At 36.7% G+C, this 18,191-nt stretch overlaps 1 protein-coding gene across 1 annotated transcript in view; it reads left to right on the top strand.

Annotated features, from left to right (window-relative positions):
- LOC128645401 (sodium channel protein type 2 subunit alpha-like) overlaps positions 1-18,191 on the top strand; it is a 584,077-nt gene that overhangs the window by 443,799 nt on the left and 122,087 nt on the right. Inside the window, exons 18-19 of the mRNA XM_053698390.1 lie at positions 9,405-9,528; positions 15,999-16,153. Coding sequence (XP_053554365.1) covers positions 9,405-9,528; positions 15,999-16,153 — 279 coding nt within the window. The remainder of the gene's footprint in view (positions 1-9,404; positions 9,529-15,998; positions 16,154-18,191) is intronic.

Raw genomic sequence — 18,191 nt, 5'->3', positions numbered from 1 at the left:
ATGGGTTTATATGTGTGTGTGTGTGTGTGTGTGTATGTATATATATATATATATATATATATATATATATATATATATATATATATATATATATATAGATAGATATATAATATATATATATAAATATATATATATCTATATATATATCTATATATATATATCTATATATATATATATATATATATATCTATATATATATATCTATCTATCTATCTATCTATCTATCTATCTATATATATATATATATATATACATACACATACATCTTTAAACCTGTATTTTATGTACTGTATCTGAATGTTAAAGCTCTTTCCCTGCCTTTTGTTTTTCTAACACCTGAGATATCATATATTTGAGCCCTTATAACTTTTTGTGCGATATTTTTTTAAATACTTTTTATTAGATAGTGTTATTATTAGTGTGAGTGTACTTTTAAATGCATTTTTCTATGTGTTTTGTGCAAAGAGCTCTGAAGTTGCAGTAATCATTCTATCTTAAATTAGCAATTGAGCTCAAGCTATCGCATTTACTTTCAACTCGTAATACTAGCGGTAAGCTAGTTTTGCCAATGAGCGCAAAACCCTGCGATAAACTTCTTGGGCCCGATCCGATATAAATCATCGCCCGCAAAATCCGGCGACGCCAAAATTTGCGCTTGTCTGGTATCACATATACGGCGTAACATAGAAGTTACGCTCGTATATTTCTGCCTTCGACCGTAGTTTTTTGGCCCATAGACAGGTATACCACACCAGCGCAGTTTGGTATCCAATATACAGCGTAAGGACTTACGTGGCGAAAATGGAGAAATCCTACTCCATTTTCACCTCGCCACAAATTGCAGGCGTAGTAAGCCTTACGCTGTCTATTGGAGCCCCGTAACTCCCTAAACTAGCTGCTAAATAAAACCTAACAACTAACGCATGCGCAATGTCTATATACCTGTCAACCGCAAACTGCTAAATAAAACCTAACACCTAACGCATGCGCAATGTCTATCTACCTGTCAACCGCGATCCTCCGCCGCAATCCCTAATAAAGTATTTAACCCCTAAACCGCCGCTCCCGGACCCCGCCGCCACCTACATTAAATGTATAACCCCCTAATGTGAGCCCCTACACCGCCGCCATCTACATTAACTACCCTCTAATGTGAGCCCCTACACCGCCGCCATCTACATTATCTACCCCCTAATGTGAGCCCCTACCCCGCCGCCATCTACATTACCTACCCCCTAATGTGAGCCCCTACCCCGCCGCCATCTACATTAACTACCCCCTAATGTGAGCTCCTACCCCGCTGCCAGCTATATTAAAATTATTAACCCCTAATCTAATCCCCCTAATCCGCCGCCACCTATATTAAATTATTAACCCCTAATCTAATCCCCCTATACCGCCGCCACCTATATTAAATTATTAACCCCTAATCTAATCCCCCTACCCCGCAGCCAGCTACATTAACTAGCCCCTAATGTGAGCTCCTACCCCGCCGCCACCTACATTAACTACCCCCTAATGTGAGCTCCTACCCCGCCGCCACCTACATTAACTACCCCCTAATGTGAACTCCTACCCCACCGCCAGCTATATTAAAATTATTAACCCCTAAATGAATCCCCCTACACCGCCGCCAGATATATTAAATACATTGACCCCTAATCTAATCCCCCTACACCGCCGCCAGCTATATTAAATTAATTAGCCCCTAATCTAATCCCCCTATACCGCCGCCACCTATATTAAATTAATTAACCCCTAATCTAATCCCCCTATACCGCCGCCACCTATATTAAATTATTAACCCCTAATATAATCCCCCTATACCGCCGCCACCTATATTAAATTAATTAACCCCTAAAATACTAAACTATCGCTACCACTAAACCTAAGTCTAACACTACAAATAGCCCTGAAAAGGGCTTTTTGCGTGGCATTACCCCAAAGTAAACAGCTCTATTGCCAGCCCTTAAAAGGGCTTTTTGCGGGCCATTGCCCTAAAGTAACCAGCTCTTTTACAGCCCTTAAAGGGTCAGTAAACCTTAAAATTAATGTTATATAATTCTGCACATAGTGCAGAATTATATAACATTATATTAGCCAACCTTCATTTAACATAATATTGCCTTTTTATTTTTAGCATAAAACGCTGTTTTACAGACCCGCTCTCTGGGCTCTGCTGAGCGGGTCTGTTTTTTTTTCCTCAGTGCATCGGTGCCAGCTGTATAGTCACAGCCCGGCCCGACCGCGCCATAAGACTAAGTGCAGCTTGCTCCCGCTCTGTCTGACAGCAGGAGCGAGCTGCACTTAGTCTTATGGCGCGGTCGGGCCGGGCTGTGACTATACAGCTGGCCCGATGCGCTGAGGAAAAAAAACAGACCCACTCAGCAGAGCCAAGAGAGTGGGTCTGTAAAACAGCGTTTTTTGCTAAAAATAAAAAGGCAATATTATGTTAAATAATGGTTGGCTAATATAATGTTATATAATTCTGCACTATGTGCAGAATTATATAACATTAATTTTAAGGTTTACTGTCCCTTTAAAAGGGCTTTTTGCGGGGCATTGCCACAAAGTAAACAGCTCTTTTGCCTCTAATCTAAATCCCCCTACACCGCCGCCACCTATAATAAATGTATTAACCCCTAATATAATCCCCCTACACCGCCACCACCTATATTAAATACATTAACCCCTAATCTAATCCCCCTACACCGCCGCCACCTATATTAACTATATTAACCCTAATTATATTAGGGTTAATATAGTTATTATATATATTAACTATATTAACCCTAATTATATTAGGGTTAATATAGTTAATATAGTTATTATATATATATATATATATATATATATATATATATATATATATATATATATATATATATATATTAACTATATTAACCCTATCTAACTCTAACACCCCTAACTAAATTCTTATTAAAATATATCTAATATTATTAATTAAAATATTCCTATTTAAATCTAAATACTTACCTATAAAATAAACCCTAAGATAGCTACAATATAATTAATAATTACATTGTAGCTATTTTAGGGTTTATATTTATTTTACAGGTAACTTGGTATTTATTTTAACTAGGTACAATAGCTATTAAATAGTTAATAACTATTTAATAGCTACCTTGTTAAAATAATTACCAATTTACCTGTAAAGTAAATCCTAACCTAAGTTACAAATACACCTACACTATCAATAAATTAAATAAACTACAAATACCTAAACTAAAATACAATTAAATACACTAAACTAAATTACAAAAAAAACAAACACTAAATTACAAAAAATAAAAAAAATTACAAGAATTTTAAAGGGACACTGTACCCAAAATTTTTCTTTCGTGATTCAGATTGAGCATGAAATTTTAAGCAACTTTCTAATTTACTCCTATTATCAAATTTTCTTCATTCTCTTGGTATCTTTATTTGAAATGCAAGATTGTAAGTTTAGATGCCGGCCCATTTTTGGTGAACAACCTGGGTTGTTCTTGCTGATTGGTGGATAAATTTATCCACCAATAAAAAAGTGCTGTCCAGAGTACTGAAACCAAAAAAAAGCTTAGATGCCTTCTTTTTCAAATAATGATAGCAAGAGAACGAAGAAAAATTGATAATAGGAGTAAATTAGAAAGTTGCTTAAAATTGCATGCTCTTTCTGAATTACAAAAGAAAAATTTTGGGTACAGTGTCCCTTTAAGCTAATTACACCTATTCTAACCCCCCTAATAAAATAATAAAGCCCTCCAAAATAAAAAAAATGCCCTACCCTATTCTAAATTAAAAATTAACCAGCTCTTTTACCAGCCCTTAAAAGGGCTTTTTGCGGGGAATGCCCCAAAGAAAACAGCTCTTTTGCCTGTAAAAAAAACACAATACCACCCCCCAACATTAAAACCCACCACCAACATACCCCTACTCTAAACCCACCCAAACCCCCCTTAAAAAACCTAACTCTAAGCCCCAGAAGATCTCCCTACCTTGAGTCGTCTTCACCCAGCCAGGCCGAACTCTTCATCCATTCCGGGCGATGTCTTCATCCAAGCGGCAAAGAAGAAGTCTTCCATCTGGCGATGTCTTCATCCAAGCGGCAAAGAAGAAGTCTTCCATCCCGGCGATGTCTTCATCCAAGCGGCAAAGAAGAGGTCCTCCATCGGGGCAAAGTTTTCCTCCAAGCGGCATCTTCAATCTTCTTTCTTTAGCCCTCCTACGCAGAACATCCAGCTGGCCTGATGACTGAACGACGAATGAAGTCTCCTTTAAATGACGTCATCCAAGATGGCATCCCTCGAATTCCGATTGGCTGATAGGATTCTATCAGCCAATCGGAATTAAGGTAAGAAAATCTGATTGGCTGATTCAATCAGCCAATCAGATTCAAGTTCAATCCGATTGGTTGATCCAATCAGCCAATCATATTGAGCTTGCATTCTATTGGCTGATCGGAACAGCCAATAGAATGCAAGCTCAATCTGATTGGCTGATTGGATCAGCCAATTGGATTGAACTTGAATCTGATTGGCTGATTAAATCAGCCAATCAGATTTTCTTACCTTAATTCCGATTGGCTGATAGAATTCGAGGGATGCCATCTTGGATGACATCATTTAAAGGAAACTTCATTCGTCGTTCAGTCGTCGGGCCAGCTGGATGTTCCGCGTAGGAGGGCTAAAGAAAGAAGATTGAAGATGCCGCTTGGAGGAAAACTTTGCCCCGATGGAGGACCTCTTCTTTGCCGCTTGGATGAAGACATCGCCGGGATGGAAGACTTTTCTTTGCCGCTTGGATGAAGACATCGCCGGATGGAAGACTTCTTCTTTGCCGCTTGGATGAAGACATCGCCCGGATTGGATGAAGAGTTCGGCCCGGCTGGGTGAAGACGACTACAAGGTAGGGAGATCTTCTGGGGCTTAGTGTTAGGTTTTTTTAAGGGGGGTTTGGGTGTGTTTAGAGTAGGGGTATGTGGGTGGTGGGTTTTAATGTTGGGGGTGTTATTGTGGGGGTTTTTTTACAGGCAAAAGAGCTGTTTACTTTGGGGCATGCCCCGCCAAAAGCCCTTTTAAGGGCTGGTAAAAGAGCTTGTTAATTTTTAATTTAGAATAGGGTAGGGCATTTTTTTATTTTGGGGGGCTTTATTATTTTATTAGGGGGCTTAGAATAGGTGTAATTAGCTTAAAATTCTTGTAATCTTTTTTTATTTTTTGTAATTTAGTGTTTGTTTGTTTTTGTAATTTAGTTTAGTGTATTTAATTGTATTTTAGTTTAGATATTTGTAGTTTATTTAATTTATTGATAGTGTAGGTGTATTTGTAACTTAGGTTAGGATTTATTTTACAGGTAAATTGGTAATTATTTTAACAAGGTAGCTATTAAATAGTTATTAACTATTTAATAGCTATTGTACCTAGTTAAAATAAATACCAAGTTACCTGTAAAATAAATATAAACCCTAAAATAGCTACAATGTAATTATTAATTATATTGTAGCTATCTTAGGGTTTATTTTATAGGTAAGTATTTAGATTTAAATAGGAATATTTTACTTAATAATATTGATATTAATTAGATTTTTTTTAATAAGAATTTAGTTAGGGGTGTTAGAGTTAGATAGGGTTAATATAGTTAATATATATATATTAGCGCTGCGGAATCTGTTGGCGCTCTACAAATAACCGATAATAATAATATAATAACTATATTAACCCTAATATAATTAGAGTTAATATATATAATATAATAACTATATTAACCCTAATATAATTAGGGTTAATATAGTTAATATAGGTGGCGGCGGTGTAGGGGGATTAGATTAGGGGTTAATGTATTTAATATAGGTGGCGGCGGTGTAGGGGGATTAGATTAGGGGTTAATACATTTATTATAGGTGGCGGCGGTGTAGGGGGATTTAGATTAGAGGCAAAAGAGCTGTTTACTTTGTGACAATGCCCCACAAAAAGCCCTTTTAAGGGCTGGTAAAAGAGCTGGTTACTTTAGGGCAATGGCCCGCAAATAGCCCATTTAAGGGCTGGCAATAGAGCTGTTTACTTTGGGGTAATGCCATGCAAAAAGCCCTTTTCAGGGCTATTTGTAGGGTTAGACTTAGGTTTAGTGGTAGGAATAGTTTAGTATTTTAGGGGTTAATTAATTTAATATAGGTGGCGGCGGTATAGGGGGATTAGATTAGGGGTTAATAATTTAATATAGGTGGCGGCAGTATAGGGGGATTAGATTAGGGGTTAATTAATTTAATATAGGTTGCAGCGGTATAGGGGGATTAGATTAGCGGTTAATAATTTAATATAGGTGGCGGCGGTATAGGGGGATTAGATTAGGGGTTAATTAATTTAATATAGGTGGCGGCGGTGTAGGGGGATTAGATTAGGGGTTAATGTATTTAATATAGCTGGCGGCGGAGTAGGGGGATTAATTTAGGGGTTAATAATTTTAATATAGCAGGCGGCGGGGTAGGAGCTCACATTAAGGGGTAGTTAATGTAGGTGGCGGCGGGGTAGGAGCTCACATTAGGGGGTAATTAATGTAGGTGGCGGCGGGGTAGGAGCTCACATTAGGGGGTAGTTAATGTAGGTGGCGGCGGGGTAGGAGCTCACATTAGGGGATAGTTAATGTAGCTGGCGGCGGGGTAGGAGCTCACATTAGGGGATAGTTAATGTAGCTGGCGGCAGGGTAGGAGCTCAAATTTTGGGATAGTTAATGTAACTGGCGGCGGGGTAGGAGCTCACATTAGGGGGTAGTTAATGTATTTATTTTCACATAGTCCATATTGCCAAACACCTGATATATTTAGATAATTCAGTGCAAATAATTTAGAGTTACTAATTGCCTGAAATTACTGGGGAATTACTGGCTGCACCAGACATAGTAAAATTATATTTTAGAAAGCCCTAGGGAAAGAGGTGTGGATGTATTGTTTCTTATTACCAGCAAGTAAGAATTGGGGCGAGCACCATCCTTTAAAAAGGTTTTTCTGAGTTTTCTCCAATTCCCCATTAAAGGGGTTGATCACAATCCTTTAGAAACACTTATTGAATGGTTTTCTACAGAAAATTCCCATTAAATGATATGGAGATATTTGAAGATAAATAATGTGATAGGTTTTTCTAAAGGATTGTGATTGACATAAATGTAAGCTTTACAGGTTATTTGTAAAAGATAATAGGTTTGATTACAATCCTTTAGAAAAACATATCAAATGATTTAAACAAAAACAAAAAAACACCTTTAAAATCCATGGGGATTTTTGTAGATAAATCAGTTGATATGTTTTTATAAAGGCATGGGGATTTTTGTAGATAAATCAGTTGATATGTTTTTATAAAGGCATGGGGATTTTTGTAGATAAATCAGTTGATATGTTTTTATAAAGGCATGGGGATTTTTGTAGATAAATCAGTTGATATGTTTTTATAAAGGCATGGGGATTTTTGTAGATAAATCAGTTGATATGTTTTTATAAAGGCATGGGGATTTTTGTAGATAAATCAGTTGATATGTTTTTATAAAGGCATGGGGATTTTTGTAGATAAATCAGTTGATATGTTTTTATAAAGAACTGTGATCAACCCCATTATTTTTTACAAATAACCTGTAAAGCTTACATTTATGTCAATCTGTTCACAATCATTTAGTAAAACCTATCAACTGATTTATCTACAAAAATCCCCACAGATTTTAATGGTGTTTTTTTTATTTTATTTTTAATAATGTTTTTCTAAAGGATAGTGATCAACTTCCCACATGCCTGGATTTAATATGGAGATGTTCTTATATACTATGCATATGTTATATACAGTATTTTGTGGTTTTTATATGTGGTTATTACAATTATGTTGAGATAATAAATTGTAAAATGAATACGTATGCTAAGCTGTCTCTATGTTCTGTGTAAATGATTCATGACTGTCATTAATTAAGTTTTAAATGATATTCCAGAAAGCGGGATATAAACTAGTAATTTATGTACAGTACTTAGATATTGCTAAAAAGTCTCCACTGGTAAGAACAGAAATAAAGAAATAAACAACCTGTTTCTTTCCATATTCTTCAATGGAATCTCATGTTTGCTTTAAAAAGCTGCACAGTGAATTAAACCTTTTTGTAAGATCAAAAGCATTAATATACTATTTAGAACGAAAGTCCTGCGATGTGACAATAAACTTCCTAATTTATTAACCTCTAAAAAGCCAATAACCCACCACATTATCCCCCTACACTACTTAACCCCTAAACTGACAATACCCAACCACAATAAACTCTACACTACTTAACCTCTAAACCACCACAACCACAAGAAATCCCCTAACCTATTAACCCCCAAACCGTCAATTGCTCACCACATTATCCCCCTACACTACGTAACCCCTAAATCACCAATAGACCTCCGCAATAATCCCTACACTACTTACCTAATAGCTAACCCCCCAAGACCCCTAACCTACCACCCCCTAAGTTACTTACAATAACAAACACTAAAATTACAAACAAAAAAAACACATTGCCAAAAAAAATAACTACCAAAAATTAAATAAAAACAGCTTTGATACTAAAACTAAAGCCCCTTTAAAAAAGTCCACCCCAAAAATAAAAACCTATACTAATACCAAAACCTACTCTAACAATTAGAATGGCATTTTGTAGGATATTTTGCATTTAAAATTAAAAAAAATCCCTATTCTAAAATCAAAGTAACCCCCACAGCCACCCCCAATAAAAAAAGCTATCTTAAAAACCTAAACTAACAATTGCCCTAATAAGGACATTGTGTAGGACATTGCCTTGAAGTGTTTTAGACTTTTACATTTAAAAAAAAAAATCTATTGTAAAAAATGCCTACTCCAAAAAAATCCCTATTCCAAAAAAAGGTTACCCTGATAAGGGGCTTTGGTAGAGCATTGATCTAAAATGATCAAGCTCTTTTGCCCAGACCAAAAAAAAAACAACCCTTAAGCCCTTAAAAGCTAAGTGGGAAAAAACACACCACAAAATCTCTAAACCCCAATATAACCCAACTTGAATCCGGTTCCTACGTGCTAAGCTCCAGCGGTGCTGTTTTTAGCCAGATGGCGATCTAGACTTTTTTTTTTATATCATATTTTATTGAATTACTTAGGGCCCAGTGATCTAAATCTCTGCACTATGGAGAGATAATTTAAGTCTTGTCGGTACCTTTTAAAGGCCACATTTTAGACTGAGAGCTGTTTAGCTCACTGTGCAGATATGAAGTAATGATGCATACATTGCAATATAATGTTCTAAAAAAGCCCCAAAAGAGTTTGCATGATTCCAATAGCAATATAATAGTATTATTGATGTAACTATGACAGATATACAGGTCCATTTCTCTGAAATATTGTTTTGTGGTGTTGCAGAAGCTAAACTTATCCAGCTCCTCAGAAGGCAGCACGGTTGATATAAGACCGGCAGGAGAAGGAGAACCAGCTCCATTGGTTGAAGCTGAGGAAATCATGGAACCAGAAGCTTGCTTTACAGAAGGTACAAATAACCATCTTAAGATTGTGTTCTATTTTGTAATGTATGATTAGTAAAGGGCCATTATATTCAAAAAATTACATCCGCTAATCTGTTAAACTAAACACACAATAGAAATACAACTCTCGACTCGCAGAGCACTGCTGGTCCCGAGTGGAAAAGGCTGCTGATTTAGTTCCACATCTGAGTCGTGTGACTAGCGCTGGTGATTAAATCAGCTGCATTTTCTGCTAGGGAACAGCAGTGCTCTGCGAGTCCTGAGCAGTATGTTTACTGTGTGTTTAACCCTTTGCCGTAGTGCAGGGTCGATACTCGATAGTCTTAAAATTACATGCTGTAACAAATTAGAGTATGTCATTTTTTGACTATAGTGGCCTTTTAACAAAATGCATTGATACCACTCACACTGACCAATAATATATATATATGTGTGTGTTTAACATTTAGGGCTGGGAATCAGTTACCTAAAACAAAAAGGGGTTAGTCCATTATTGACCTTATACTAACAATATTATGGACCCTTGAAGGATCATTATAGTCATGTTCTCTGGTACCTGTTGCAGCATGCCACTGTCTCTCTGTTTAAAAGTTAAAAGAAGATCTATGTGTTTAAACATGAGAATTGATGTAGTTTAATTTCTTTTGCAGAAATTTATTATAGAAAAAAAAATCTGAGACATATGCCACCATTGTTTTAAAGAGAAACCAACTCCACATTTTTTTCTTTTGTGAGTTCTCTTCGGCTCCTTAGCTGTACTTTAACTGTGTTTAACCCCTTTGGGGGGATTTAACACATAGGGGACAAATTATCAAGCTCCGAATAGAGCTTGATGCCCATGTTTTTGCGCGAGCCTTCAGGCTTGCAGGAAACAGCAGTTATGAAGCAGCGGTCTAAAGACCGCTGCTCCATAACTGATCCGCTGCCTCTGAGGCTGCGGTCTGCAATCCGCCCAGTCCTATACGATCGGGCTGATTAACACCCCCTGCTAGTGGCCGATTGGCCGCGAATCTGCAAGGGGTGACCTTGCACAAGCAGTTCACCAGAAATTGTTCACTGTTAAATTATTGAGCGATGTCTGTCGGACATGATACGCTAAAGAGCATCGTGTCGGACAGACATTGATAAATCAGCCCCATAAATGTGCAGGGTCAACAATGAGAACATTACATCATGTAACAAATGAAATCATTCTATTTTTTCACTACAATGGCCTTTTAAGGTGTGACTGGTAAATTTTGAACTAGAGTTTAAAATATGATGTTTTACTTTTTCACAACTATGCGCCAGATTACGAATGGAGCGATTACATATTACAAATTAAAAGTAAACGCAATAGCTTGAGCGAAATTCAAGTTAACACATTCATTGCACAAGAAATGCTTGTGCAATGATAAATACCGACAGCGTATGATAAATCTACCCGAGGTCTCAGGTGTTATACACACACATATACAGTATGGGACTATATATATAGATATATATGTATGTATGTATGTATGTATGTATGTGTATATATATATATATATATATCTGTGTGTGTGTTTGTGTACAGATATATTTATATGTGTATATATGTATTTACAGACATATATACACATTTAAAAACATATAAACATATGTACTCACATATAGACATATATATAAGTGCATTTGAGCCCTTTGCAGTTAAAGGCACATGAAACCCAATTTTTTCCCCTTGTGATTCAGAGAAATCATGCAATTTTAAGCAACTTTTGAATTTATTTCTGTAATATAATTTTGTTTTGTTCCTTTTGTATCCTTTGTTGAAAAGCATACCTAGATAGGCTCAGGAGCTGCTGATTGGTGGCTGCACATGTATGCCTCGTGTTATTGGCTCACCTATGTGCATTGTGTTTCTTCAACAAAAGATACTAAGAGAAGGAAGCAAAATAGATAATTGAAGTGGAAATTTGTTTAAAATCGTATTGTCTATCTAAATTACAAAATAAAAAATTGGGTTTCATGCCCCTTTAAGTAGAGGAAAACATGAAAAACATGGTTATACACTATTCATATTTAATAAAGTGTTATACATATATCGGTAACGATATATATTATACCAAAATACCATAAGATATATGTAAAATATGTATTTATAAATAAATAGAACATATTCTTGTATGTGAAGAACATTGTAATGTGAAATATTCATATTTTCATGTCTGTTTGCTTAATTGACTTCTATTAGGCAATACATGAATGCGCACGCGATATTAAAAGTTTGGATTTTTGCGCTCATCAGGCTCGTGTGCGAGTGAAAACAGTTTAAATAGCACTCCACTTGTAATCTGGTACCAGGGGGTCGATCCGATATAGATCGTAGTTTGCGGCGCAAGGGAGGGAACCTGCGTCGCCCGCAGTTTCAGCTCGCAACTCGAGCTATCCCATATATGTCGCCGTCAGATGCTAACGTGCCGTAAGTCTGATAAACCAGCGATGTCCAGAAATCTGCGCAAGTACAAATTTCTGGCGTCGCCAGTGACTTGCGGCACGTTAGAAACTGCCGGCGCCTACAAAACCTGACTAAAGTCTAAATCACCCGCACTGTCTAACACGCCTCCCTAACATAGCCCGACACGTCTAACCCTCTATCCGCTTTCCCCCCTCACTATCCTAACAATAAAATATGTATTAACCCCTAAACCGCCGCTCCTGGAGCCCGCCGCTACCTAATAAAGTTATTAACCCCTAAACCGCCGCTCCCGGAGCCCGCCGCTACCTAATAAAGTTATTAACCCCTAAACCGCCGCCAGCTATATTAAATCTCTAACCCCCTAAAGTGAGCCCCTAACACCGCCGCCATCTACCTTACCTACCCCCTAAAGTGAGCCCCTACCCCGCCGCTATCTTTTTTAAAATTATTAACCCCTAATCTAATCCCCCTACCCCGCCGCCATCTATATTAAATTATTTAACCCCTAAAATACTAAACTATCCCTACCACTAAACCTAAGTCTAACCCTACAAATAGCCCTGAAAAGGGCTTTTTGCGTGGCATTGCCCCAAAGTAACAGCTCTTTTGCCAGCCCTTAAAAGGGCTTTTTGCAGGGCATTGCCCCAAAGTAACAGCTCTTTTGCCAGCCCTTAAAAGGGCTTTTGGCGGGGCTTTGTCACAAAGTAAACTGCTCTTTTGCCTACAATCTACATCCCCGTACACCGCGGCCACCTATAATAAATGTATTAACCCCTAATCTAATCACCCTACACCGCCGCCAGCTATATTAACTATATTAACCCTAATTATATTAGGGTTAATATAGTTAATATAGTTATTATATTATATATATTAACTATATTAACCCTAATTATATTGGGGTTCATATAGTTAATATCGTTATTATATTATATATATATTAAGTATAATAACCCTATCTAACTCTAACATCCTAACTAAACTCTTATTAAAATAAATCTAATATTAATATTATTAATTAAAATATTCCTATTTAAATCTAAATACTTACCTATAAAATAAACCCTAAGATAGCTACAAAATAATTAATAATTACATTATAGCTATGTTAGGGTTTATATTTATTTTACAGGTAAATTGTTAATTATTTTAACTAGGTATAATAGCTATTAAATAGTTATTAACTATTTAATAGCTACCTAGTTAAAATAATTAGCCAATTAATTGTAAAATAAATCCTAACCTAAGATACAAATACACCTACCCTATCAATAAATTAAATAAACTACAAATATCTATCTAAAACTGCAATTAAATAAACTAAACTAAATTACAAAAAAAAAAAAACACTAAATTACAAAAAATAAAAAAAAGATTACAAGATTTTTAAGCTAATTACACCTATTCTAAGCCCCCTAATAAAATAATAAACCCCCAAAATAAAAAAAATTCCCTACCCTATACTAAATTAAAAAAAGTTCAAAGCTCTTTTACCTTACCAGCCCTTAAAAGGGCCTTTTGTGGGGGCATGCCCCAAAGAAAACTGCTCTTTTGCCTGCAAAAAAAAACACAATACCACCCCCCAACATTACAACCCACCACCCACATACCCCTAATCTAACCCAAACCCCCCTTAAATAAACCTAACACTACCCCCCCTGAAGATCTCCCTACCTTGTAGTCACCCCGCCGGGCAGAACTCCTCATCCGATCCAGGCGATGTGTTCCAGCAAGCGGCAGTGAAGTCTTCTTCCATCCGGGCGATGTCTTGAAGCAAGCGGCAGAGAGTCTTCTTCCATCGGCGATGTCTTCAAGCAAATCGGCATCTTCAATCTTCTTTGTTCGCTCCTCCGCCGCGGAGCATCCATCCGGCACGACGACTTCCCGACGAATGAGGTTCCTTTAAATGACGTCATCCAAGATGGCGTCCGTCGAATTCCGATTGGCTGATAGGATTCTATCAGCCAATCGGAATTAAGGTAGAAAAATCTGATTGGCTGATTGAATCAGCCAATCAGATTCAAGTTCAATCCGATTGGCTGAACCAATCAGATTCAAGTTCAATCCGATTGGCTGAACCAATCAGCCAATCGGATTGAACTTGAATCTGATTGGCTGATTCAATCAGCCAATCAGATTTTTCTACCTTAATTCCGATTGGCTGATAGAATCCTATCAGCCAATCGGAATTCGACGGACGCCATCTTGGATGACGTCATTTAAAGGAACCTCATTCGTCGGGAAGTCGTCGTGCCGGATGGATGCTCCGCGGCGGAGGAGCGAACAAAGAAGATTGAAGATGCCGATTTGCTTGAAGACATCGCCGATGGAAGAAGACTCTCTGCCGCTTGCTTCAAGACATCGCCCGGATGGAAGAAGACTTCACTGCCGCTTGCTGGAACACATCGCCCGGATCGGATGAGGAGTTCTGCCCGGCGGGGTGAATACAAGGTAGGGAGATCTTCAGGGGGGGTAGTGTTAGGTTTATTTAAGGGGGGTTTGGGTTAGATTAGGGGTATGTGGGTGGTGGGTTGTAATGTTGGGGGGTGGTATTGTGGGGTTTTTTGCAGGCAAAAGAGCAGTTTTCTTTGGGGCATGCCCCCACAAAAGGCCCTTTTGAGGGCTGGTAAGGTAAAAGAGCTTTTGAACTTTTTTTAATTTAGAATAGGGTAGGGAATTTTTTTTATTTTGGGGGTTTATTATTTTATTAGGGGGCTTAGAATAGGTGTAATTAGCTTAAAAATCTTGTAATCTTTTTTTTATTTTTTGTAATTTAGTGTTTTGTTTTTTTTTGTAGTTTAGTTTATTTAATTGTAGTTTTAGATAGATATTTGTAGTTTATTTAATTTATTGATAGTGTAGGTGTATTTGTAACTTAGGTTAGGATTTATTTTACAGGTAATTGGGTAATTATTTTAACTAGGTAGCTATTAAATAGGTAATAACTATTTAATAGCTATTATACCTAGTTAAAATAATTAACAATTTACCTGTAAAATAAATATAAACCCTAACATAGCTATTATGTAATTATTAATTACATTGTAGCTATCTTAGGGTTTATTTTATAGGTAAGTATTTAGATTTAAATAGGAATATTTTAATTTATAATATGAATTAGATTTATTTAATAAGAATTTAGTTAGGGGTGTTAGGGTTAGATAGAGTTAATATAGTTTATATAAATACTATAGTAACTATATTAACTATATTAACCGTAATATAATTAGGGTTAATATAGTTAATATATATAATGTAAGAACTATATTAACTATAATATACTTAGGGTTAATATAGATAATATAGCTGGCGGCGGGGTAGGTAGATTAAATTAGGGGTTAATAATTTTAATATAGATGGCGGCGGTGTAAGGGGTTCACATTAGGGGATAGATCAGTTAGATGGTGGTGGTTTTAGGGGCTCACAGTAGGGGGTTAGTTTATGTAGATGGCGACGGTTTAGGGGTTAAATAGTTTATTATGGATTGCGGCGGGGGATCTCGGTTGACAGGGAGATAGACATTGCGCATGCGTTAGGTGTTGGGTTTATTTTAGCAGATCGCGGTTGACAGGGAGATAGACATTGCGCATGCGTTAGGTGTTAGGTTTATTTTAGCAGATCGCGGTTGACAGGAAGATAGACATTGCGCATGCGTTAGGTGTTAGGTTTATTTTAGCAGCCAGTTTAGGGAGTTACGGGGCTCCAATAGTCAGCGTAAGGCTTCTTACGGCTGCTTTTTGTGGCGAGGTGAAAATGGAGTAAGATTTCTCCATTTTTCGCCATGTAAGTCCTTACGCTGTATATTGGATACCAAACTGCGCGGGTTTGGTATACCTGCCTATGGCCCAAAAAACTACGGGCGACGGCAGAAATATACGCACGTAACTTCTAGGTTACGCCGTATATAGGATACCAAACCCGCGCAAATATTGGCGTCGCCGACTTTTGCGGGCGACTATTTTTATCGGATCGACCCCCAGATGTGTAGAAAGAGTTGTTAAAAAAGTCACAATTCTCCATCTCTGGTTTTGTTTATAGGCTGTATAAAGAAGTTCCCAATTTGTGATGTCAGTGTCCTAGAAGGGAAAGGAAAGCAGTGGTGGAACCTCAGGAAAACGTGTTTCAGGATAGTAGAGCACAACTGGTTTGAGACATTCATTATATTTATGATTCTTCTCAGCAGTGGTGCTCTGGTAAGTATAAATAGGAGCGTTTACTACAGTCACTGAACCATGGAAATAGCTATGTGTAAGAAGTGTAACAACAATATTTTACTTTCCAGACTGTAATGAAATGATCAAATAAGGTGTAGTTGTGTATTTGTTATTATTATTAGTCATTATCATAATAATAATTATATATTCTAATTAATACAATTTTATGTGTGTGTTATATTTAGTGTCATATTAACTCTTTAATGTTAAGTTGATAGCACTCAAAAACTTATTTTCATTTAGTTCTTCTTCTTATTATTATTACCATTACATTGATGTGAAAATGATTTTAAAGGAATATTTAAATTGATAAGCAAGTGGATGTTCTTATTCAATATTATATACAGTATATTCTCTATGTTACGAATTAATAAAATTAGGTACATTTTGCTTGGGACAATAACATCAAACGTTTATGGTTCAGAACATGTCATTTTAAGTCTCTTTCCAAATTACTTATACTATTTAATGTGCTTTATTCTCTTGCTACCCTTTGCAGTAGCGCTCCTCAGCCTACCTATATTTACTCTTCAACTGAGAATGCCAAGAGAACAAAGAAAATGTGACAACAGAAGCAAATTGGAAAATTGTTTAAAATTGCATGCTCTGGGGCATATTTATCAAGGTCTGGCGGACCTGATCTGAAACTGCGGATCAGGTCCGCCAGACCTCGCTGAATACGGCGAGCAATACGCTCGCCGTATTCAGCATTGTACCAGCAGCTCACAAGAGCTGCTGGTGCAACGCCGCCCCCTTGTGACCGCTGCTTCATAACTGCTGTTTCTGGCGAGTCTGAAGACTCGCCAGAAACAGGGGCCATCAAGCTCCATACAGAGCTTGTTAAATAGAGCCCTCTGTCTGAATCATGAAAGTTTCATTTTGACTTTACTGTCCCTTTAATATCTGTTTACCTGGTACAATGAGGCTATAACATTTTGAGTGTTAAAATAATAATGGCTGTTTTGCATATACCAAACTAAGGCATTGAATTTGACACTGCATTAAAGTGAATGTAAAGTTGAATGAATGAGTGCCCAGTTTGTAAAAATACTATAAAAAACAGAGTCAATTTCATGTATTAATCTTTACATTGCAGCGTCTTTTTTTAAATACTTACCTTTTTATTTAGGAAACCCAGACCGGCGATCCTCCGCCCGCAGCTCCTCTGTACTTAGCATATCGATGACGTAAACGGCTTCCTCCAATCACGGCGTGGCCTCACGAGATGGATGCTCCAGGGTGCACGCCATGTTTGGAGGATGCCGGTTTAGTCATTTAAAAAAACAAAAAACGCTGCAATGTAAAGTTTAATGAATGAAAGTGCCCCTGTTTTTAATTGTACGTGCACTCATTTATTCAACTTTACATTCACTTTAAAGTAAAATATACAAAAAAGGAAAACCAAAATGCAGTATCTTTATTTATATTTTTAAAAGTAAATATCTTAGTAATGCATTTATATATTTTTTATATGAAGCCTAAGTTTACATAGCTACCACTATTCAAAGCTTTCAAACCCACACTCTAACTTGTGCCTATCTCACAGGCCACATGCTCAAAGATTGTTTGTATATGGTTTTTGCGTTGACATATACAAAAGTGTCCTTTTTTCATTCAAAACTACAAAGTAGATTAGCATGAAATGTAAAACACAATAGATTATGGTTATTATCTACAGAGTTTCAAATGTGCTGGTAAACATAAATGTTCATAAGCTGTGCATTTAAGGGAAGTCAATGAGGGATTTTGTGAAGCACTAATTTTTTTACAACTGTTGATTGTAAGCAACTATGAATTACTTGGCCTTAAAGTTGTGTTTCACACTGTCAGTGTCAGCACTTGGCATTATTCAAATCTATTGGTTTAGTATATCTAACAGTTTCAATCACTTTATAATTTATTATATCATTTCATCTTTCTCTAGAGAGGTGATAGTTCTTGCATTTTCATTCTTTTTATTTTTGGAATCATTTTTTTATTTGTTTTTTGTTCTGAAATCAAGCAAATTGGTAAAGAA

The sequence above is a fragment of the Bombina bombina genome, chromosome 1 (genome assembly GCF_027579735.1).
Source record: "Bombina bombina isolate aBomBom1 chromosome 1, aBomBom1.pri, whole genome shotgun sequence".
NCBI lineage: Eukaryota > Metazoa > Chordata > Amphibia > Anura > Bombinatoridae > Bombina > Bombina bombina.
Note: the sequence above shows the minus strand (reverse complement) of the source record. Positions and strands in the feature narration are given on the sequence as shown.